General features: G+C 41.0%; 1 protein-coding gene across 10 annotated transcripts in view; it reads left to right on the forward strand.

Annotated features, from left to right (window-relative positions):
* Window positions 1-23,350, forward strand: part of PABIR2 (PABIR family member 2) — an 80,744-nt gene that overhangs the window by 25,227 nt on the left and 32,167 nt on the right. For 5 of the 10 annotated variants that reach the window (XR_012329273.1, XR_012329271.1, XR_012329272.1 and 2 more), the window contains exons 10-11: window positions 1,994-2,076; window positions 17,818-18,118. The exons of 1 other annotated variant lie outside the window; for it this stretch is intronic. Coding sequence is in view for 4 of the 9 variants with exons in the window: in XM_073799252.1 (XP_073655353.1) it covers window positions 1,994-2,076 (83 nt within the window). In the remaining 5 variants the exon portion in view is untranslated. 4 more of the 10 variants (XM_073799252.1, XM_073799257.1, XM_073799266.1 and 1 more) reach the window with 3 other exon arrangements.

Genomic DNA, 23,350 nt, shown 5'->3' on the forward strand with positions numbered 1-23,350 from the left:
TTCCCTTATTCCTTCTACACCTATCAATTGGCATTCTAGTGTAAAGAAGAACTTTCCCTCCTCCACCATTTATTTGATCCTTGTGGACTCGTGGACTCCTATTTTAGTCAGTGGGTTTTTATTCATAACCATGACTTTTTTTTTGATATTCACATCTCAGATATGGACAGTGAGAGTCCCTCCAAGCTGGCTGCTGTGTCCTTTTGGCAAATCTATCATTTTTTGAGCAGTGTTTTACTTTCTGGCATAAGATGTCCCGGATTCATACTTTCCTTGCCCCAAGCCCTGCGATCAGCTGTTTCTCTAAGGAGCCTTGATTCCTTTTAATAGAGAATGGTATTTGGTACAATTACCAAAATATAGGCACTAGGTATAATCACTGCTACTTGAGCATTATGGTTTAAAGTCCCTCTCGGGACTTCCCTGGTGGCCTAGTGGTTAGGATTCTGGGCTTTCACTGCCATGGCCTGGGTTCAATCCCTGTTCGGGGAACAGATCTTGCAAGCTGTGCGGCACAGCCGAAAAAATAATAATATTAATAAATAAAGGCCCTCTCAACACAGAAAATACATGTAAATGTATATTTATATATACACACATATGTATATCTGATCATCTATTAAAGACCATGAGTATCTCTGATTCCAGTTCAACACTACCGAGTTCATTCCAGCATCCGTCCTATCCATATTTGTAACTATTCTCGGATAGTGACAAGCCTGTTTCCCTTTATCCTCAATACAATTGCTCATTTCTCCTGTATGTAACCAATTTCTGACCCTGACACATCAATGCCCCCTCGGCCCCTCCAGCCCTGGCTGCCTCCATAGGAGGAAGGGAAAGGGAATAGTATTCTAAATACTCAAGTTTTAAATATCCCTTTCTCAGACGCACCCCAGCCATCCCCAAGCTTCTCTTCCTCCATGTTTACCTGTTCACAGCTCATGGATTTCTTATATTCGTCAATTTAAAAGTATTTAATGAGCCCTGTGCTGGGAACTGTAAATGCAGATGCAGTCAGTACCTTCAAGGTGACCAGCCTAGTGAAATAAACAGAGGTACGCTGACCATTAGAAGCACCAATTCTAGTGTTTTGGGGAGCACAAAGGGAGAGCACCCAGGCTGTGCTTCTGGAGTCCTTCCCAGAACACTGGGAAGCTGAAGCTGAATCGAAGAACAAACCTCAGGTGGAGGGAGAAGTGAGAGGGAAATCGGATACAGGAAGAAGAGACCAAGGCACTCTCACAGTCATACAAGTAATTTGCTAACATGAGAAATGGGGTTGGAGAGAGAAATAGAGGCACCTCTGGTCTTTCAGGATTTGGGAGTCTTTGGCTTATGTAAGTGGGAGCTATGGGTGTAGACGTAAGAAGGGAGATTTATGGAGAAGAGGGTTAAGGACAAAATCCTGACAAGCATCAACATATAAGAGGCAGGTTGAAGGAGAGCTGGGGTGGCAAGAGGGATAGGAGAAAACCTTGGAGAAACCAGCTAACGCTGTCAGCAAAGCTAAGGAGGGAGTCGTGTCCAGGGTCACTTAAGATGAGGATGCAAAACTTCCCATTGGATCCGATCATTAGGAAGTCCCCTAGAGACTTTCATGAGCGTACTTTTGGTGAGGTGGAAGGAACAAAAGTCAGATTGCAATGGCTTGAATAAACAGGGGTTTAGGAAATAGAGACAGTACAGTCTGTGCCCAAATCTTCTAACTTCATCTTTCCCTTCTTTCCCTGTCCGTGCTCAATTACGATACGAAATTGTTCCCATGTTCTCCCCTGTATCCTCAGTGCTGTATCTACAACATAGTAGTCACTCAATAAAATTTTGTTGAACAATAACCCTCCTCCCCCCACTCTAACCCACAGAGGGAGCTGAAAGATAATCACTCCAACCTGTAGAGGGAGCTGAAAGAAAGTCACGGGGGAGGGTTAACCTATAGAAGGAGCTGGAAGAAACTCCCAGAGCAGTGTTAACCACGCACTCTGACCTCTAGGAGGAGCACCAAGCTTCTTGCGTTCCAGGCATTCCTGAGGGAAACTTGCATGAGGAATCTTCATCAAGGAGTACTCCGTCTAGGTAATAGTTATTCATATGTACCTAATATGTACCTTCTGTTTGTGGCATGTGATACCAATTTTCCATTTATGAAAGTGATGGGAAGTGTTCTGTTAAAATAAACTTAGAAAATAATATTTTTAAAGATGTATTTTAAAGATAAATGTTTCAAAGAAAAAGTGAGTTCACTAAAAGAAACATCTTCAGTAAACAGGAGTCTGAGTAATAGCTAGCTAGGTATAGCCAAAATCTTCAAAGTAAAATATAAATCAGAACTTTGATCCAGGAGTGGATTGGATTGGGTCACAATGATGTGTGGAATTGTTGGTATGAAGAGGTTAAAAGCTGTTGAATCTGTGTGAAATGCTCTTTGGGGTGCCTCTTTGGACCCTCTTTCTGGGATTCTGATTCTGCTAGCTCTTCTCCTATAAAGTGTGGTAAGAGAAGTCTGGCATCTCTCCTTTAGCTTCTGAGGAGAAGACACTCCCCCTCACCTTGCAGATCAAAGGGGAACTTGGTTGGGGCTCAGGGAGAAGAGGCCTAAAAAGCACTTGAGGCCTGATTTCCTAGGTCCTGGTTTGCTTGGAACTGAAGGGTTTTCTGGGGACTTTCAGTGCTAACACAAGGAAAATCCTGGGCAAACTGGGACTAGTCAGTCACCCTAAATGGTTTCTTGCCTTCCCTAGGTGTGGTTTTTCTTCAGTTTGTTTCCTTAACCATCTCTTCGGACTAAAGTAGTGGTGAGAGCTCCAAAGCTAAGGTCAGAATGTAGCCCTCAGAGAAAGAAGCTTGTCGTCTGGGTCACTGAGGCCTGCCTGGTTTGGGCAAAAGGAAGTTTTAGTCTAATCCCTTCGGTGACTACACTGAAGTCTGAGGTGAAAGACCGAGCTAGTCAAGTGTTTCTTTGTCTGAATCTATTCTTCAGACATTTATCTCCCTCCAGGACCTATGGGGTTGGATTGGGAGGACGGGGGACTGGCTGTTGTAGGTAGTGGTCACGAATTTTAGGATTTAAAACCCTGATGTTGTATATTTCCTCCTCTAAGACAAAACTAACATTTCATAGCAGTGTTTAAAATTATTTTCTTTTTAAAAAGTGTTTTTCTTCATTATTTTTCTTCATTTTAAAATTATAAATTGTGAAGGGAAAAATTCATTATAAAGTTTAAACCTTATAGAAGTATGCAAAGTAAATAAATGCCTCCCCCCGTAGCCTTTTCATCCATAGTTTGATTTGTATGCCTAATTACCTTTTTCTCTATATATGTGAACGTATTTATAACAGACACACATGCATATTTTCACACTTTTTATTGAAGTATAACATACATACAAAGAAGTGTACAGCTTGATGAATTATTACAAACTGGATGGTCTGTGGAATGTTCTGTGTGATCTGGATGATGGTTACATGGGTTTATTCAGCTTGTGGTCATTCACAGGGGGCGAACGGCTAGAAGTGGGCATTGGGGGCGCCTCAAGTGTTCTGGAGTGTTCTGTGTGACCTGGGTGATGGTTACATGGGTTTATTCAGTTTGTAGTAACTTACAGGGTGGGAAAGGCTGGATGCAGGCATTAGGGAATGCTTCCGGATTTCTGGAATATTCTATGTCAGCCTGGGTGATGATTTATGGGTTCATTTTTAGCAATTGTATAGTATTCCCATGTATGAACATTCCATAATTTATTTAACTAATCCTTAACTGATGGTCATTTAGGTTCCTTATACTTTATTAGTATACACAAGTAAGATCTTTGTTTCTGTAAGTATTTCTGCAGGAGAGAATCTTAGAAGTGATAAATAGTTGAGTCAAAGGGTATGTGCATTTTATTTTATTATGCTCCTTTTGAAAAGGTAATACAAGTTCAGCATAAAAATTCAAAGAATAAAAAGGGCATAGAGGGAAAAGTCAGTCTTCCTTCTACCCTGGATTCCCAGTCCCATAAGGTCCTTCCTCAGAAGCAACCAGTGTTATCAGCTTCTGGTGGGTTCTTCTGGAGATAGTCTATGTATTGCATATGTATTTGCATATTTTATCGGCATTTCTTTTGTTTAACATCTTTATTGGAGTATAATTGCTTTACAATGGTGTGTTAGTTTCTGCTTTATAACAAAGTAAATCAGCTATACGTATACATATGTCCCCATATCCCCTCCTTCTTGCGTCTCCCTCCCACCCTCCCTATCCGACCCCTCTATGTGGTCACAAAGCACCGAACTGCTCTCCCTGTGCTATGCGGCTGCTTCCCACTAGCTATCTATTTTACATTTGGTAGTGTAGATATGTCCATGCCACTCTCTCACTTCATCCCAGCTTACCCTTCCCACTCCCCGCGTCCTCAAGTCCATTCTCTACATCTGTGTCTTTATTCCTGTCCTGCCCCTGGGTTCTTCAGAACCATTTTATTTTTTTAGATTCCATATATATGTGTGTTAGCATATGGTATTTCTGTTTCTCTTTCTGACTTACTTCACTCTGTATGACAGACTCTAGGTGCATCCACCTCACTACAAATAACTTAATTTCGTTTCTTTTTATGGCTGAGTAATATTCCATTGTATCTTCTTTATCCATTCTTCTGTCGATGGACACTTAGGTTGCTTCCATGTCCTGGCTATTGTAAATAGAGTTGCAATGAACATTGTGGTACATGACTCTTTTTGAATTATGGTTTTCTCAGGGTATATGCCCAGTAGTGGGATTGCTGGGTCCTATGGTAGTTCTGTTTTTAACTTTTAAGGAACCTCCATACTGTTCTCCGTAGTGGCTGTATCAATTTACATTCCCACCAACAGTGCAAGAGGGTTCCCTTTCCTCCACACCCTCTCCAGCATTTATTATTTCTAGATTTTTTTGATGATGGCCATTCTGACTGGTGTGAGGTGATACCTCGTTGTAGTTTTGATTTGCATTTCTCTGATGATTAGTGATGTTGAGCATCCTTTCATATGCCTCTTGGCCATCTGTATATCTTCTTTGGAGAAATGTCTATTTAGGTCTTCTGCCCATTTTTGGATTGGGTTGTTTGTTTTTTTGATATTGAGCTGCATGAGTTGCTTGTATGTTTTGGAGATTAATCCTTTGTCAGTTGCTTCATTTGCAAATATTTTCTCCCATTCTGAGGGTTGTCTTTTCGTCTTGTTTACGGTTTCCTTTGCTGTGCAAAAGCTTTTAAGTTTCATTAGGCCCCATTTGTTTATTTTTGTTTTTATTTCCATTTCTCTAGGAGGTGGGTCAGAAAGGATCTTGCTGTGATTTATGTCATAGAGCGTTCTGCCTATGTTTTCCTTGAAGAGTTTTATAGTGTCTGACCTTACGTTATAGGCATTTCTTAAAGCCACACCTCCACCCCACCAAGATTGTACCAATTTATACTCTCATCAGTAGGGTATGAGAGTTCCCATTACCACTAGAGATGATTCAAGGGTCCTGGAAAGACATGAGTAAAAGAAACAGATTTCATTCATTCACTCATTCATTCATTGGAAATACATTCATGTGTTTAAAATTCTACAGGTACAATAGGGCAGAAAATGAAGTGTCTCCCTCCTGTCTTCATCCCCCAGCCACCATAGCTCCTCTTCCCCACAGCAATTGTGGTTTTATGTTCCTGTGTATCCTTACAGAGAACGTTTGCATATATGTAAACAAATTCATCAATATATTCTTTTTTCCCAAATTTCACACAGATGGTAGCATATTTATATAAGCTATTACTGTGTAATCTCCCTCTCCTTCCCCCTGAAACCTTAGTGACTTAAAACTAAACAGTTCATTTTTTCTCATGAGTCTGTGGTTGAGCTGGGTGGTCCTGATCTAAAAGAGATTATTGGGACAATTTGGGAAATCTGAATATGGACTGTGAATTAAGTAATATTATTTTATCAATTTTTTTCAATTGAGGATTCAAAATTTAGGCTCAAAGGTCATGCAAATTCATTTAGTTTTCATGTTTCTTTAGTTTTCTTTAATGTAGAACAGTCCCCTCACTTTCTTTCATCTTTCATGAAATACTCATTTTGAAGAGTCTGGGCCAATTGTCTTGTATGAGGTCCTGTTGTTTGGATTTGTTGGATTGTTTCCTCATGATTAGATTCAATTAAACATTAGATTAGTTAAATCTTTTTGGCAAGAATACCACATAGGTGATTCCCATTGCATCATATCAGGAGGTACATGATGTCAGTTGTTCCACTGGTGATGCCAAGTTCAGTCACTTAGTCAAGGTAGTGTTCTCCAGATTTCTCCACTGTAAAGGTACTTTTCCCCCTTTGTAGTTAATATTAAATTAGTATTTTAAAAGTATTAAATGTGACCATGTAAATGTCCTGTTCCCCAACAACTTTCACCCAATAGTTTTAGCATCCATTAGTGATGCCTCCCTGGGTCAGTTTTTAAGATGGTGGCTGCAAAATATTTTACTAATTCTGTCATTCCTTCCACATTTATTAGGTAGCATTCTTCTGTAAAGAAAGCTGCCCCCCTTTTTGCATACCAACGTGTTATAACCTGTTACCTTTATTATATTATACTGGTGCGTGAACAGACAGATCATTGGAGCAAAGCGGAAAGTCCAGACATAGACCAAGTGTAAAATTTAACATATAGTAAAGGTGGTAGACCCAGATCACTGGGGCAAAAATGGACTTTTTTTTTTTTTTTTTTTTTTGCGGTACGCGGGCCTCTCACTGTAGCGGCCTCTCCCGTTGCGGAGCACAGGCTCTGGATGCACAGGCTCAGCGGCCATGGCTCATGGGACCAGCCGCTCCGCGGCATGTAGGATCTTCCTGGACCGGGGCACGAACCCGTGTCCCCTGCATCGGCAGGCGGAGTCTCAACCCCTGCGCCACCAGGGAAGCCCTGGACTTTTTAATAAATGCTGTTGGGATAATGGATTGCTGTAAAAATAGATAATTTGGTTCCATACCTCACACTGTACACTGGAATAAACTCCAAGTGGATCTAAATGTTAAAAAATGAAACCATGTAAGTAATATAAGAAAACATGGATGAAATCCTTTATAACCTGGGTATAGGGAAAGCCTTTCGAAGTATGACTCCAAATCCAGATACAATGAAAAAGATGGATAATTTCAACTACATAAAAGTAAAGGCTACATAAAAATAGAAACCTGTTGCGTGGCAAAAGACCCCCAACAAAAACAAACAAACAGACAGACAAAAACACCACATAAGCACAGTCGAAAGAAACACAACAAAACTGGGAGAAATACTTATCTAAATGGCTAATATCCCAAATACATATATAAAGAACTCAAATTTCAGAGCGGGGGGTAGGCTAAAACTCACAAGAGGAAAATGGGCAAAAATATGAAAACACAGTTCACAGAAGAAATGAGCCTTAAATATATGAAAAGCTACTCAACTTCACACACAGTATGAAAGATGCAAATATGTTTTTTCAAAATATGCAGTCAACTTGACTATCTGGGTCACTTGGGGAGGAGGGCGAATGGTTGAATGAATGATGAACTACTCGGTCCTTATACTTACCAATGGGGCCTGCCACTTAACAGTCGAACGAATGAATGAATGAATGAAGTGGAGGCAACCCCTATGTTTTCTTTAGTTCCCTCTCCCCCCTTCTGCTTCAGTTCTTGCCCAGTTTCCATATCAAAATCCCTCTCCTAATTTTTCTCCCTAATTTCCATCTTGTGTCCATTTGTTAACTAAAGTAAAACTTCAAGTATGGCCAATAAGCATAAATTTTAAAAAGTTGCAAGTTTTAAAGGGAACTTAAATGTTAATATCTAAAGTGCTTGAAAAGGTCCGCCTTTCTTATCTTTCTATAATTATTCTCTCATGTACCAAAACAGGAAAACTGAAAAATAATTTATTGTTGAAATCATTCCAGCATTTGTTTGACCTTATTACTAAAACTACTTCTTAGAATTTCGTTGCAAACCTTCAGTACTTTAGCTTTACTTTTGTGAATTAACTTGGGACTCTAACTACCATGACTTTGTTTCCTCAAGAAAACGCTTTGCAGGCACCAAAAAATAAATATACCAATAAACGTTTGAAATGTAGCACACTTGTAAGCTGAGGGCCTGCAGGTTTATGAGTGCCTATCGATTGAATTTGTTAATAAACCCTTAAGCAGTTGTCTTTTTTCTCCCTACCACCAGAAACCCTAGGTGTATTTTTCTATTACACTTAATTTTTAACATGTAGAATAAGGCTTTCTTCAAATGTTGATTTTTTACCTCAGAAATTTAATGAGTCACTTGATTTCACAAGCCCAGAAAAACAGGCTTTCCCCCAGACAGTCATTGTAAAAGGAGCCTCTTGGTAATAGATCCTGTTTTCTCTAATACAGTAATTATAGATTGATCCAATAAACGTTACTTTGAAATTTCACTCAGTTGAAAGGCACTATAGAAAAATCACGTATGTTAGACTCTACAAATCTGCTTTCTCCTTATCTTTGTGTGTCTTTAGGAGTTTTGATGGCCTATATAAATAAGCATGCTGCTTAGTAGCAGTTTACCACAGAAAAACATTTTGCAGGATTTTTTTTAAAGGCTTTGATGAATGTGAATACAAATTGACCTGGGACAACTAGGGGTTTGAGGTTAAAATTGAGGTAGCGGTCGCACTAGAGAGGCTATTAAAAGATACAGTAGGGGCTTCCCTGGTGGCGCAGTGGTTGAGAATCTGCCTGCTAATGCAGGGGGCATGGGTTCGAGCCCTGGTCTGGGAGGATCCCACATGCCATGGAGCAACTAGGCCCGTGAGCCACAACTACTGAGCCTGCGCGTCTGGAGCCTGTGCTATGCAACAAAAGAGGCCACAATAGTGAGAGGCCCGCACACCGCGATGAAGAGTGGTCCCTGCTTGCCACAACTAGACAAAGCCCTTGCACAGAAACAAAGACCCAACACAGCAAAAATAAATAAATTAATTAAAAAAAAAAGATACAGTAGTATCCAGAGGTGTGTGGAAAATGAATTATCAACAAAGTTGTACTGGAGATATGCCATATCTATCATTTATTCCTTTGGTTAGAGAATTTTTTTGGTAACAGAATATTTTTTGATGATTGTGTGGCAATTGTTATTTTTCTTCATTCACTGACATATGGGAAGAAGAAAATTTAGATTAATATTAATTTCTGCAATAGGAACCATATTTTAGGAGAAGAATAAACATGAACATTAAAAATCCCATAGACATTGTCATGTTAGTACAAACACTAACATGCATCAATTTTGGAAGAATGTGTGTAAACTATTTTCAAATGATTTTTTGTTTGGGTGTTTGTTGCTTTGTTTTTTATAGTGTGTCCTCCTGATTCAACTCGTTTGGCATGTTTTTCCTTAGTACACTATTTTTCAATTGCCATAATGTATCCTTTGTGTTTTTCTTTACCTCATTAACTTTACTTATCCTTTAAAAATCTTCCTCTTCACTCATATATATAACATATTTAGTGCTTATTAGCTAGGACATATGAAAATCCTTTTTTAAATGAGACCATCGCTTTTTGTACCTTATTTTCCCTAGATTTTCTTTCAAACGCATATTTAAAAAACAATTTATTGTCTTGACTATTTATCCGTATCTTTAAAAAAAAATGCCTTCATCTTACAGCTCCCTTTATATATTTATGTTACATATAATTGTAACCTTTGCCTGTTGAGGATATTATGCATGATTTTATTTTTAATAACTCATTAAAATGCTGATATTGACAATTAAAAAAATAAAATCGAGGTAGCAGCCTTTCAATAACTAATTGTAAAAGGACTATACACTCATTGGAGAATATCTGAAAAGTAATGGAAAATTGAAGGCAAAGTTTAAAGTGAAAATTAAAATCACCATAATTACACCAGGTGGAAATAACTATATGTTTGTGGGTTTTTTTCTAGATAATGGAGTTCATACTCTATATACAATATTTTAGTCGATGAAAGCACTTAAAGATAGAGAGTATTTTTTAAAGAAATAGTCATCCAGGGTATTTAGGTTTTATGGGTTCGCACACTGCTGTGGTGAATGGTTTGAGAATCTGCGTCTAGAAATCAATTCATAGAAGTCCTGTTTTGATTACCTGCAGATGTCAGTGTGGATCTGAGTGTGGTTCAACAGTTTGTTCCAGGATGTGGGGAGACAGTTTAAGTCCAGTTGTGAACCAGTTGCTTATTGAACAAACACTAGTTTAGTTTGGATGAGAAATGTGAGCTGCAAGGGCCTTAACTCGATGAAATTTCTTTTGACACAATCTTAATAAGCGTGGTATATTCTCTAGTTACAGATGTTCACAGAAGATTACACCCTCTTGTTCTTGCTTCTGATTGCTTGACCAGACTTTCTGAAATTTTTCATAGTGCTAGAGAAGCGGAGTTGATGTTCTTGGGCTTATTCAATTTGACTTCAACCCAGATGGCAAGTCTGGGGGTTATATTACAAGCTGTGTTGGTTTACTTTCTACTGATATCTCATATTTAAACACAAAGTTTAAAACCCATAATTCCTTCTCTCAAAGAGCATTGTCTTTGCCATTCCTTCCAACTTTTCCTTTCTTTTCTACATGATTCCACTCTCATCCAACTTCATAACATACAAAGTCAGAGTGTTTATTAGGCTAGGAAATTGTCAGAGAGACTAGCAGGGGCTCATCATGGCAAAACCCTGTTCTCTCCCGAGCCACAACAAATCACCATCTGTTTCATAAGCTAGCAAGCTTCCTCTCAGCTATAATTTGCTATATATATTGGTACATAAATTGTTGGTAGCTTCTGTTTACCTAGCAACAGAATCTGTTTGGCAGAAGGCTGTGGGAAAGGAGGCTTTTCTTTCTTTTTTTTTTTTTTTTAAGGCAGTTTCTTCATCTACAAATTTTCTTCAAGTGCAAGAGAGGCAGATGTACTAGCCCAAACAGTCTGCCTTTTATAACATTTTAACCCAAATTGCCTAGTAAATGCTGACTTTGGAGATTATTTTTGCTACTTTGATTACCTCGGATATAACTGAATGCCCTCTTAAAAAATGTTTTTTCTTTTACAAGCAAACTTTGTACAAATCACTTTGAAAAACTGCCTTGACCTTGTAGCTGTCAAAGATCACTGAGTTTGGGGACTGCCCACATCTGTCCAGCGTAAATTTCTCCTGTTTCCCAGTGTTTTGGATTCACTTGTGGGTTTTGGATAGTGAATTTACATTTCAAGAGCACTGGTCAGGAGACAGAGAATCATTGTATGGCATCCCTTATATGTGGAATCTAAAAAAAAAGTCAAACTCATAGAAACAGAGAATGGTGGTTGTGAGGGGCTGGGGTTGGAGGAAATGGCGAGATGTTGGTCAAAGGGGACAAACTTCCAGTTAAAAGATGAGTAAGTTCTGAGGATCTAATGTACCGCATGGTGACTATAGTTAATGATACTGTGTTGTGGACTTAAAATTTGCCAAGAGAGTAGATGGTAAGCATTCTCACACAAAAAAAGGAATTACGGGGCTTCCCTGGTGGTGCAGTGGTTGAGAGTCCGCCTGCTGATGCAGGGGACACGGGTTCATGCTCCGGTCCGGGAAGATCCCACATGCCGCGGAGCGGCTGGGCCCGTGAGCCATGGCCCTGAGCCTGCACGTCCGGAGCCTGTGCTCCGCAACGGGAGAGGCCACAACAGTGAGAGGCCCGCGTACCGCAAAAAAAAAAAAAAAAAAAAGAATTATGTTTATTGTTCCTTAACTTGATTGTGGTAATCATTTCCCTGCGTATACATATATCAAATCATCATGTTGTACACTTTAAATATATTACAATTTTATTTGTCAACTATATTTCAATAAAGCTGGGGGGGAAAGAGCATTGGTCAGGACCTGGTGGTCTTTAAATTAAGTGTAACCAAATCAGGCACTATGCAATGTGTTGTCTGCATTACTTTAACTTTCCTTTGGCTGAATAAGCTATATATTTCTACCTGTCCACTTTCTTAGCTTTCTAATCAGCAGAGCAATGTGTCTGCTGAAAGAAAAAAAAAAAGCCAAAGGGAAAAAAAAGTTCTGATGTTCTCTTCATGTTAGTTATAGACATCGGATGCTGTTAAAGGCTAGAGCGTATTTTTATGCATTCATTTTGAGAAGGGAAGAAGGTGTTGTCCTGTCAACTTCCTTCACAAAACACCAGGCTGTAATTTGCTGTGGGCTTACTGCAGGCTAGTGCCTTGGTGCAAGTGACTGGTTTTCCATTTTGATCTACAACTGTTGTGGAGTTTGCTATGAAAAGGCAAGGCGGAGGTTACTAACCCACTCCTCCCTCCAAAAGAAAAGAAGAAAAGAAAGAGGAAGGAGTCAAAAGGAAAAAGAACTTCTATATTATCCTGAGGTTTTGACACTGGTTATAAGAAAAGACTATGGCAGAATTATTATATAGACAAAGTTCTTTTGGCCAGAGCGTTCCCATGTCTTCCTTTTGTAGTCTTTGTTTCTGCCCCCTTCCATCCCTGACTGTTCACTTGCCCACAGGGTTTCAAGGGACATGGAAATTAATTGGGATAGGAGATAGCTTTCTCTGCCTTCATTGATAATACCAACACTTATTCTTGGCACTCTCCTGTAATGCCAGGCAGGTAGGTGAGGAATTAGCATCTCGAGCCATGAGATTGAGACCCGTTTTCATAGAGCAGATAGTGGAAGGCAAATAAGGGAAGATGAGTTCATCAGAGAAGGGCTGGCAGAAGAAAAGCAGAGGACTGGACTTTCAGGACAGGGGGGAGCGAATGATCAAGGAGGGAAGCTCGTTGTCTCATCTACGCAACATTTCTTCAGCAATGGGATGTGCCAGGGACAAGAGGTGTGAGAAACAGGTTAGAGAGGAGAAATTTTAGAGGGTGATGACTAGGAAAAAATGGTGGAGGATGCCCCAAATGTCTTTGGTGGCTTCTTAGCAGGTACAGAAGTCAGATTGCAGAGGACCAAGAAAGGAATGCAAGCATGAAGGCAAGTATCTATTCTAAAAGTTTGGCAGCATTTAGATACTGGTAGCAACAAGGGTATGACGGTCACTTGTAGGGTAGTTGTTACTGTTGTTGATGATGAGATTGAATAGCCCACGGGATAGGTAAGAAATCAGAGGACCCTACTGAGCACTGCTATCCAGTAGGATTTTCCACAATGATGGAAATGTTCCGTATCTGCACTGTCCCTTCAGGTAATCCCGTGTGGCTGTTGAGCGCTTGAAATGCGGCTAGTGTGATTGTGGAACTGAATGTTTAATTTTATTTGATTCTAATTCATTTACATTTAAATAGCCATATGTGGCTAGTGGCTACCATACAGGACAGTGCAAGTCTGGAGGGAGAGGATAAGTGTGGGAGTAGAAAAGTATGAAAGGGTGAATTCTACAGCAGAGACGGAGGGGATAACTTAGAGAGTACTCAGAAAAAAAAATCATCTGACGTGAGAGATATTCTCACATCTCCATAGCTTCAATTTTTTTCAGCAAACTTTGTCAAGCTCATCTACTAAGAATGGGGGTGTTGGAATAAATAGGACTTGGGAACCTGAAGATAAAGACTGGAATATTCACGGTATAAGGTATATAAGGAACAATTGGGCAGTGGTGAGAACCAAGCTGTAGTTGACAGTATGAATTAGTGGTGGGCCAAGTCTAAGGGGCTCAATATGGTGAAATTTGTACTGAGCCAAGTGTGTGCAATTCCATACAAGGTTCATTTCGGAATAAGAAACTAGCTAAAAGGATCTGGAAAAGATTATTATGCGGTTTAAGTTTAGGAAGTTATGTTTAAGTGTATCTCAGCAGCTCTATTACTCTACCTGAAACGTTTCCTGGTAAATTTCATTGTTTTTTTTTTTTTTCCTGGTGAGTTTAAGCGTTGATAGTATAAAATATATTTGAAAGAATTTCACTAGACAGGTTGGGCTCCTTCTGCCTGGGTGGTATTTGGTTAGGGTGATCTGCCAGATTCCTTTGCTTGTTGTCCTTGTGAAAGAGTTTGGGGGTAGCTCACCCATCACTGGTGTAGGGGTGAAGGCGGAGGGAGGCTTCTTTATATCTATAAAAATTATAGCACTGTGCAAATCCATGGCTATTTAACTAACACCCTTTCCGGATGTCCTTGGGGGGCAGGAGCAGGAGATGCTTATTGCAACATATATCCTATTTTGGAAGCTAGCGTTCTTCTGTATGTTAACAGCATCAAAAGAATTATGAACCAAAAAGTTTTTTTTAAGTCCAGGCATAGACCAGTATAGACAGCAGTTTAAAACCTTGATTTTTAAATGGAAATCACCAAGCATAAATTTTTAACTTCAGAAAAAAGTGTGCACTTTGGCTAACTAGTCAATCCTGTGGCTATTTCCATGTAAGTCTTTGATTCTTCTTTTCATTGCACCTTAACCTTCTTGGGAAAGGCTAGTTTATGTCAAAAGCCAATGACGAATAACCCTGGTCAGAACTCTTCCTCTAACCCTAAGATTTAAAATGAGCACAGTGTGTCTCATTTAATACATTCCAATGGCCAGAAAGGGGCAACGTGACTTCTCCATTCTATAGAATTCCAGCCAAGACTTTAAAGAGAAATAAAATACATATAGAATCCTCAACTTGCCAATATCAGACCTAGGTCATTAACTTGCCGGTTGTTTTATCCTTCGAGAAAGGGGATCTGCTGTAAGATATCAAGACATTCCCCCATATAACCCCTGATACCAGAGTATTTCAGCCTGCCCAAGTAACCCCAGTAGCTCCAAGCAAATGAAGTTTCCAAAGATGAGGACAAAATCATGGAAAGTAGAACCTGGCACGCCTCTAAGGTATAAGGAGTAACTCAGAAATTTTAGAATTTCAATTCGTTCATTCAGGCATTTGTTAAGTATCTTCCAAGAACCCGTAACACTGGTGGTGACGTGGGGAGAGGATGGAGATTCAAGGCAGTATGAGGTCTGGCCCGAAAAGATCTTGTACTCTAACTGACGTATCAGATCTGAAGCTTCTAAAGCAATTTGAGAATGGTTAGGTGCTAAATTACTTAGTAAGGGCCAGAAGGGTGAGTAGAACCTATCCTCTTAAATATAAAAGAGATATGTGATAGCATGGAAAGAACCCCGGACTAGCGTGTTTAAGGCCAGTTTTGTCACGATTGACTGCATCATCTTGGCCTGAAACTAACTCCTTAGTTGGTCTTCCTATAAAATGAAGATGATGCTACTTGCTAAGCTGGCTTCTGCAAAGGGCTTCTTGGAATATCAAACGAGAGGGATAGTGGAGGTGAGAGTCTTGCCTGGGTTGGGGGGCCATGCTGGGTAATTCCTAAAGTCCTTTCCCACTCGTAAGATTCTAGGATTTTGTGGTAGTAGATGCAAAAGTGCTTTAAAAACTGTAAAGCGGTATAAAATGTGACATTTGTGTCATCCTCATCATTATAAATGCTCCTTGTGGGCTCCCGGTGGCTGACGTTCTCCCTCCCGCTGCCGATGGGCCCACTGCACAGCACACTTCCTGACTTCCAGGCCAGGGTTCTCTTTATGACCCCTTAACGTCTCTTAAAAATTAATAAACTGACTGACCAGCAGAGAGTTTCCCAAGGAGGTCCCTACTATTTCCTCACTCCCACAGACATTTATTTTCTCTTCCCTGGCAGAGTGCAAACTTCACTACAGGCCACTGAACAAAATAATGTCTTCTTTTAAAATCATTAAGCTGAGTGACCAGGCAACTCGAAATATAGGAGGGCGTTTCCCGGGGAGGTCAGGTCACCACCATCTCCACATCCTTAAGCATATATCTTCCTTTCCCCATCAGAATGCAAGCTGCCGTATAAACCACTGGGCAGACGTTCCTCGGGCCTCCGGATAGGCCAAATTTAGCCACAGGAAGCAAGCAACTGAACAGGGCACTCTTGGTGCAGGTTGGCAATGGGTTAATGAGAGGTTTCATTTAACTCTAGGTGGTCAGTGGTGTTCCACCCCACCTCTCCCAGAGTCTGTCATTGTCCTGAATGAAAAGGCCCAAGGGCAATGCTTAGAAATGAGTTTAAGCTGTTATACATCAACTAAGGACAAAGTCCCCTGTGCTTCTGTCCTTACAGCCTTGCTCTATACCATTCCTTCTGACCTAGCATATACTACCTTGGATTGTTTATAATTTTTCCAAAGCATATGGCATGTATCCCTTACTAAAATCCTTGTAGCCCGTTTAAGATTGAGCACAATGTTCTGTACATAATATTCACTTGATTTGAAAAACAAATTCCTAGTAATGTAGAAAATACAATCTTTCTCAGTACTTACAGTCCAAAAGAAATTATACTGATACTAATCCAAGAAACTTGGAAGTCTGTTTGCTTCCACCCTTTCACCTCAAATAATGCAGATTGGTTTAACAGCCCACCACGTCTCATTAATGTGAATGTCTGGTTACCTCTGGCAGTCGGTGCTGGGATCTGGGAGTGGAGTTTGGGCATTAGTTAGCTTTGCCAATGACTGTGATATATCATCTATAATATATGATACGTGATATAGCAAGCAGAGCCAAACAAGTCACTCCGAGAGTGAGTTATTGGCTTTCTGGACAGAAAAGGTATTGGGTCAAGTCCAAAAACAGCACTGAATTTTCCTACTCTGTGAGCAGCAAGAAAAATGAGGGCCAAGGTGACCACAATCCTATCTAGCCTCCACATCTGCATTTACCGAGATGTTTTTAAAGTCCTTGATGTTAACTCCAGAGAAGCAGTAAAAACGGACCCAAACCGGAGAGATGTAAAGGGTGCCTTCCTGTCTCTTGGGACAATTAGGCAGCCAGCCAGCCTGGCCAGCTGAGGGAGAACAAGGAGGGCAACCTGCCCAGGGAGACCAAGCAGAGGTCAGGCAAAGAACCGAAACCGTTCTGCAAGAGGGGTGAGAGTTTTGAAAAATTAAAAACAGGTCAAGGAGGAAGCCAGGGGTGGGAACTGGACCCTGAGGCACAGGCCTGTGGTTGTCCACCGTCCAGAACTGGATGTCACCCTGAGCTCTGCAAGTTCACCCTCGCCTGTGTCAGTGTCTGGAGTCCTCAATCGCAGCTTGAATGAATCTTGGTTTCTCAGGTTGATTCATTTTAAATTCAAGACAAACTGTAGAGGGCTGAGGAGGGGCACAGATTTTCGGGCCTCCTTACCTCCCTCCAAAGCTGCAGCTAGCATTTTTTCACCCAGCACCTTCAAACAAAGGGAGAGCCATGTTAGCTTCCTTCTGGGAAAGGAAGGAACCGGGCTTGCTGGGGTTTGGGTCGTGTTTGCTAGTGAGGCATTAATCAGGGTCTTGACATAGCTGGAAAGGGCTGGTTTCCTCTTCACATATAGAATCATAAAGGGGGCACAACATTCAAACAAAAGGCCAAGGAAACCTCTCCCAAAGATCCTATCAACTGCAGTTATGGACCAAGGAGTTTGGCCAGAAGGGAAAGCCCATTTTAGAAAAGGACCCTGTTTTTCCAGGCAGTGACATTCCTGTTACTCCGGATATGACTATAGTTCCAAAGAGGTCACTGGGGTAGACCTTAACTTCAGCTGGCTTTTAGGGAGTGGCCAGTTGCTCGGGGGTAAGGTTATTTTTCATTATCTCTAGCATTAAGGAGTGCGGATATCCTACAGTTGAGGAGGTGACCATTGCAGCTTGATATCCTACCGTCACATTGTTTAGCACAAGTGTAGTTTAGAGGATTGCTTCCAGCTTCAGTGGGTGGAGACTAATCTGTCTAAAGCAATCTTGGTAATGCTGTTGCCCCTGGATATTTCAGATATACCTGGCTACAAGGATTCGTTTGGAAATGGGCCTGTGACCCAGTTCACAGTAATGAGAGATGAAGGCAAGTTTGCTGTGAGGAAGGTTTCCTCATTGTTAAGAAAGAGGTCTCTTTCCCTCTGATATGTTGTCGTGTACGAACGTGAGGTCTGAAACTGCCGCAGACATCTCACTCGAGCTTGAGGATCAACTCAACTCAGGGAGGAGATCAGGACACAGAGAAGAGCAGGCAAAAGGAACTGGGGTTACAGTATTATGTTAGCCCTGAAGCCACCTGCCTCTGGACTTCCAGTTTGGTGAGCCAAAAACTGTCTTGTTTGGGGGGGTAGATGGTGACCAAGAGAGGCTGGCTGTTCACTGAGACCGGAACTCCCAGTGGGGACTCTGAGGGTCTGATACACACTAATTAGACTCAGAGGAGATTATAATTCAGGAGGTCAGTTTATTCATTAACGATGGAATGTATTCCTTTCCAATGCCTGGAAGACTTATGTCCTCTAATTTTCTTTCCCAGTATCAAGATAGCTGGGAGACCAAGTTGGTAGTAACAGTAGCCACAACAGCAAATAATAATAACAAACAGCCTAATTTGCCCAAAGTTACATAGCTAGTAAATAGATTTAGACTCTATTCTATCTGAGTCCAAAGCCCAAACTCTTAACTACTAATTTATCTAGCCTTTAGTGGCAATCAGGATGTTTTTATGACTAATGAAAACAATAGCAACTTTTTACTGAGCTCCTGCCTTACGGCAGGCCCTGTGCTAAGCACTCCACATGTATTACCTAATTGAATCCTCATCATAATCCAGTGAGGGTAGGTATTATTATTATTCTTCCCATTTTAGGAAACTGAGGCTTGGAGAGATGAAATAAGTCCCCAAGTCCACATGGGGTGATAAGTGGTAGGGTCACCCAGCATGACTCTAAAGGAACCACTGTGTTTTAGGCACTCATAACCAAGGGAGGGAGAGAAGGATAGCACCTGGGTAGTGTCCTCTGTTCTGATCCAAAATATACCTTTCTAATGGCCCAAAGAACTTAGGTTCACTTTTGTAAACAGTGCTGCACACTAACTGACAACTTCTTACGATCCAGGTCTCCTTATTCAGCACAGGTAGACCTTGTTTTATTGTGTTTTTCAGATTTTTCTTTTTTCTTTTTTTTTAACAAATTGAAGTTTTGAGCAGGTGTATTGGCTCCAGTTTCCACCAGCGTTTGCTCTCTTTGTGTCTGTGTGTCACATTTTGGTAATTCTCACATTTCAAACTTTTTCATTGTTATTATATTTGTTATGTGATCAGTGATCTTTGACGTTACCGTTGCAAAAAAAATTACCAATCGCTGAAGGCTCAGATGATGGTTAGCATTTTTTAGCAATAAAGTATTTTTAACTAAGGTATGCACATTGCTTTTTTAGACATAAATGCGCTATTGTACACTTAATAGACAGTATAGTGTAAACACGACTTTTATACACACTGGGAAGCCAAAAACAAAATTTGTGTGACTTGCTTTATTGCGTGCAATATTTGCTTTATTGCGGTGGTCTCAAGGCAAACCAGCAGTATCTCTGAGGTGTGCCTATAGTCACACTCCAAAAACTTTTGTCACAAACACATTAGATAACTGATTTGGTATGTTAGCCTTTTAAACCGATTCCTTACAGTTGAGATTTTAGAAGCTGTTCTCACAGTCCCTTGTTGATTTTGAGACAATACCCTCATCTTAATAGCACCAATGGTTAGAGTTTTTCTTGTTAATGTCAGATTCAGAATGTGACGTGGGCTTGCCTTCTTCCTACAGCCTGGGAGTCTTCCTTATTTGTATCCCGTAGCCCTCTCCTTACTAACTTCAGCTTTTTTGTGGTGTTGAATTGTCCATTCTTACCTGAACCATACATCTTGGCACTAAAGTCTGTTTCTTTTGGTTCTTTACTACGTCTTTATTTTCTAACTTAATTGTTTTAATTGTTCTATGTTTAGAAATCGTCTCTCTCCCAACTAAATGGCAAACTTCTTGCAGGCATTGACTGTGTTTTCTACTTCCTACACATTCCCCACAGCACCAAACAGAATGTTGAGCACGTAGTAAGCATTCAGTGAATGCTGATGGAATTGAATTATGAACTATTGTCTCATGTTCAGTCTTTCCTCAAGGGCTTTTGGTTAGAACATTTGGCTGGAATGCCATACAGACCAAACTGAATTAGGAAAAAAAAACATGCAATATATGTTACAGTCAAGGCTCAGAATTTCACATTACCTAATGTTTTGACTTCTTTTCAAATCAGTTAGTTATTATCTGGTCTCACAAACATTGCCTATTTTTTCATATCTCCTAGGAGGGTATTTTCTTATCTTTGCCCCCTAATTTCACATTTTTCCCTCTCGAACAAATCCTTGAGTGAGGTTTCTCTTCTTGCTGAAGAAGTCACTGTTGTGACCATCCCTGAGTGGCCTAATTTGGAACATGTGTCATTTCACTTCTGTCTTCGCTTTTCTTTTTTCTTTCTTTTTCTTTTCTTTTTTTTTTTACATTAACAGCTATGTGTAGATGACAGCAGCTCGAAGGTGACAACAGAAATGAAGGACCCAGCCCTTGCTGTCCTTGTAACTTGCACTTTCAAAGGGGCAAGACAGAGCATTCACTCAAAACAAAGCACACACATTTGAGGATTCCAATGCAGGAGGAAACTTACAGGAGAGTCATCCATCAATTTTAACCTAATTTGGCCCCTTAAGGAAGTCGGCACCCAAATCACTGCCAAAACTTTGCTTATTCTTACTGAAAACTTCAAAACCCCTCTCGGAGTTGCAAGACCACTGTGATCTTCTTTACTTTGTCCTCCATGCTCCTGACAATGTGGCCACAGTCCTGTATTCTTGGTGCCTGGGCAGGGCTAACGGGGGACAGTCTGCTGCATCGAGGAGGAAACAGCAGGCCTGTCTGCCACTTCCAGTGATGGGGTCTCCTTGAACCGACAAGTTCAGTAACTGGATTTAGGCAGCAGTGGCCCCCTTTAAGCAAATATGTATGAGAGCTGACGTATATGAAGGTGGAAAAAGACCCTTCCCCGGCGCCCCATCCCTTGCCCTGTGCCTCTCTGCACCTGTGACTGTTTGCAATCCCCACCCTGCCAGCTTTGTTCCTCAGTAATCCCTGCTGAGGGAATTTGGGCCTGCTCTCCACAGCCACTTCCATCTGTGCTTGGCTTTAGTCTTGAGTCCACAGTTCTGGCAAGTCTTGACTTCTTCAAAGCCAGTGTGAGGAGAGTGCACGTTCAAAATCATCTGCCTGGGGTTGGAGAGAGTGGAAAATGGAAAACATGCTCATTTTGGAGTCATCTCATTCTTTTGGAAAAAATCTGAAGCCTCTACTGGTTTATTGTTTGTAGGCTGCCAAATGTGTCCTTTTTTTTTTTCCAAGACAGAGGAAACCATCTTTGAATCTCATTCTTAACAACACACAAACAATATGTAATGCTTCTCCCACCCACTGCAAAATTGCCAGATAGGGTGGAGTTAGGGTTTGGCTTCTTTTTTGTGTGTGTGGTATGCGGGCCTCTCACTGTTGTGGCCTCTCCCGTTGCGGAGCACAGGCTCCGGACGCGCAGGCTCAGCGGCCATGGCTCACGGGCCCAGCCGCTCCGTGGCATGTGGGACCTTCCCGGACCAGGGCACGAACCCGTGTCCCCTGCATCGGCAGGCAGACTCTCAACCACTGCGCCACCAAGGAAGCCCTGGCTTCTTCTTCTTGTTGATCACAAAGAATTCCCAACTGATCCACTTTGAGCAAAAGCAAGGTGTTGGTCATTCTATCATTACCCCAAACTTCCAGACAGTTCCTGTCCTGGAGATTTGTTACCCCTTACCCACCCTGCTGCCTACTTCAACAAAAAGAAATATATGAAAAATGGATGTTGGCTACTTGCTTCTGATATTTTGTCTTCCAAAGTTCCCCTCACCGTACGGCAGTGGAGGGAAAGACTATGAGTATACATTTGTTAGGGGCATAGTTTTTTGACTTGGTGAAAGGCTTTCCTTGTTGTTGTAAAGCACAGCTTAAACATAAACAATGAGACCTCATAAAGCCAGGCTCTGTTTACTCCAAATGGTGGGTATTTGGAAACTAGAATATAGAATCATAGATTTTTAAAATAAATTTTTATTGAAGTATAATATACATGTAAAAAATACACAAACTATTAGTGTACAACTTGATCAATTTTTACAAAATGAACATACCCATGTAAGCAGTACCCAGATCAAGAAACAGAGCACCTTCCCTGCATGAGTTTCCTAGGGTTTCTGTAAATTGCCACAGATTTAGTGGCTTACAACAGAAATGTATTCTTTCATAGTTCTGGAGGCCAGAAGTCTGAAATCAAGATGTCAGCAGGGCCGTCTCCCTCTCGGGGCTCTAGGGGAGGAGACTTCCTTGTTTCCTCCTGCTCTGGGGGCTCCAGGCGTTCCTTGGCTTGTGTACGCATTGTTGTAAATCTCTGCCCCCTTCTTCACAAGGCCCTTCTCCCTCTTCTCCCTCTTCTGTGTCTTCTCCTCTTCCGTCTCTTATAAGGACACCTTGTCATTGGATTTAAGGCCAAATAATCCAGATGATCTCATTTTGAGATCCTTGACTGAATAACATCTGCAAAGACCCTTTTTCCAAATAAGGTCACGTTCACAGGTTCTGGAGCGTGGATATATCTTTTGTGAGGCCACCATTCAACCTACCACACCCCTCATTTCCTCTTCCAGCCACTCCCCTGTCATAGCTAACCACTGTCCTGACCTCTAACAGCATAGATTAGCTTTGCCTGCATTCGAACTTTATATAAATGGAATCATACAGGATGTGCTTTTCTGTGTCTGGCTTCTTTCGCTCAACATCACACTTGTGATGTTTATGTACATGTTTGCTTAAAGCTGTAGACCAGTCATTCTCATTGCTGGATAGTACTCCATTGAAGGACTTTGTCACAATTTACCCATTTCACTCTTGACGGACCTTGGAATTGCCGTCAGTGTTAGCTATTATAAATAGTTCTGTTATGAGTACTTTTGTACATGTGTCTTAGAGCACGTGTGCATGCATTACTGTTGAGTACCCCTAGGAATAGAATTACTGAGTCCCAGATTATTTGCATGTTCAGCTTTGGTACATAATGTCGAAGAATGATAAGAGTATGAAAGTTAGAATGAATTTTTGAGATCAAGACCAGATGCCTCACTTAAATAAAACTCAAGTAATCCCAAATCCGCTGAATTCGAAGTCTACTCTTTCTCCTGCCCCGAGACCTTTTTTTTTTTTTAACACCTTTATTGGAGTATAATTGCCTTACAATGGTGTGTTAGTTTCTGCTTTATAACAAAGTGAATCAGTTATACATATACGTATGTTCCCATATCTCTTCCCTCTTGCGTCTCCCTCCCTCCCACCCTCCCTATCCCACCCCTCTAGGTGGTCACAAAGCACCGAGCTGATCTCCCTGTGCTATGCGGCTGCTTCCCACTAGCTATCTATTTT

This window comes from Tursiops truncatus, chromosome X (genome assembly GCF_011762595.2).
Source record: "Tursiops truncatus isolate mTurTru1 chromosome X, mTurTru1.mat.Y, whole genome shotgun sequence".
NCBI classification, from domain to species: domain Eukaryota; kingdom Metazoa; phylum Chordata; class Mammalia; order Artiodactyla; family Delphinidae; genus Tursiops; species Tursiops truncatus.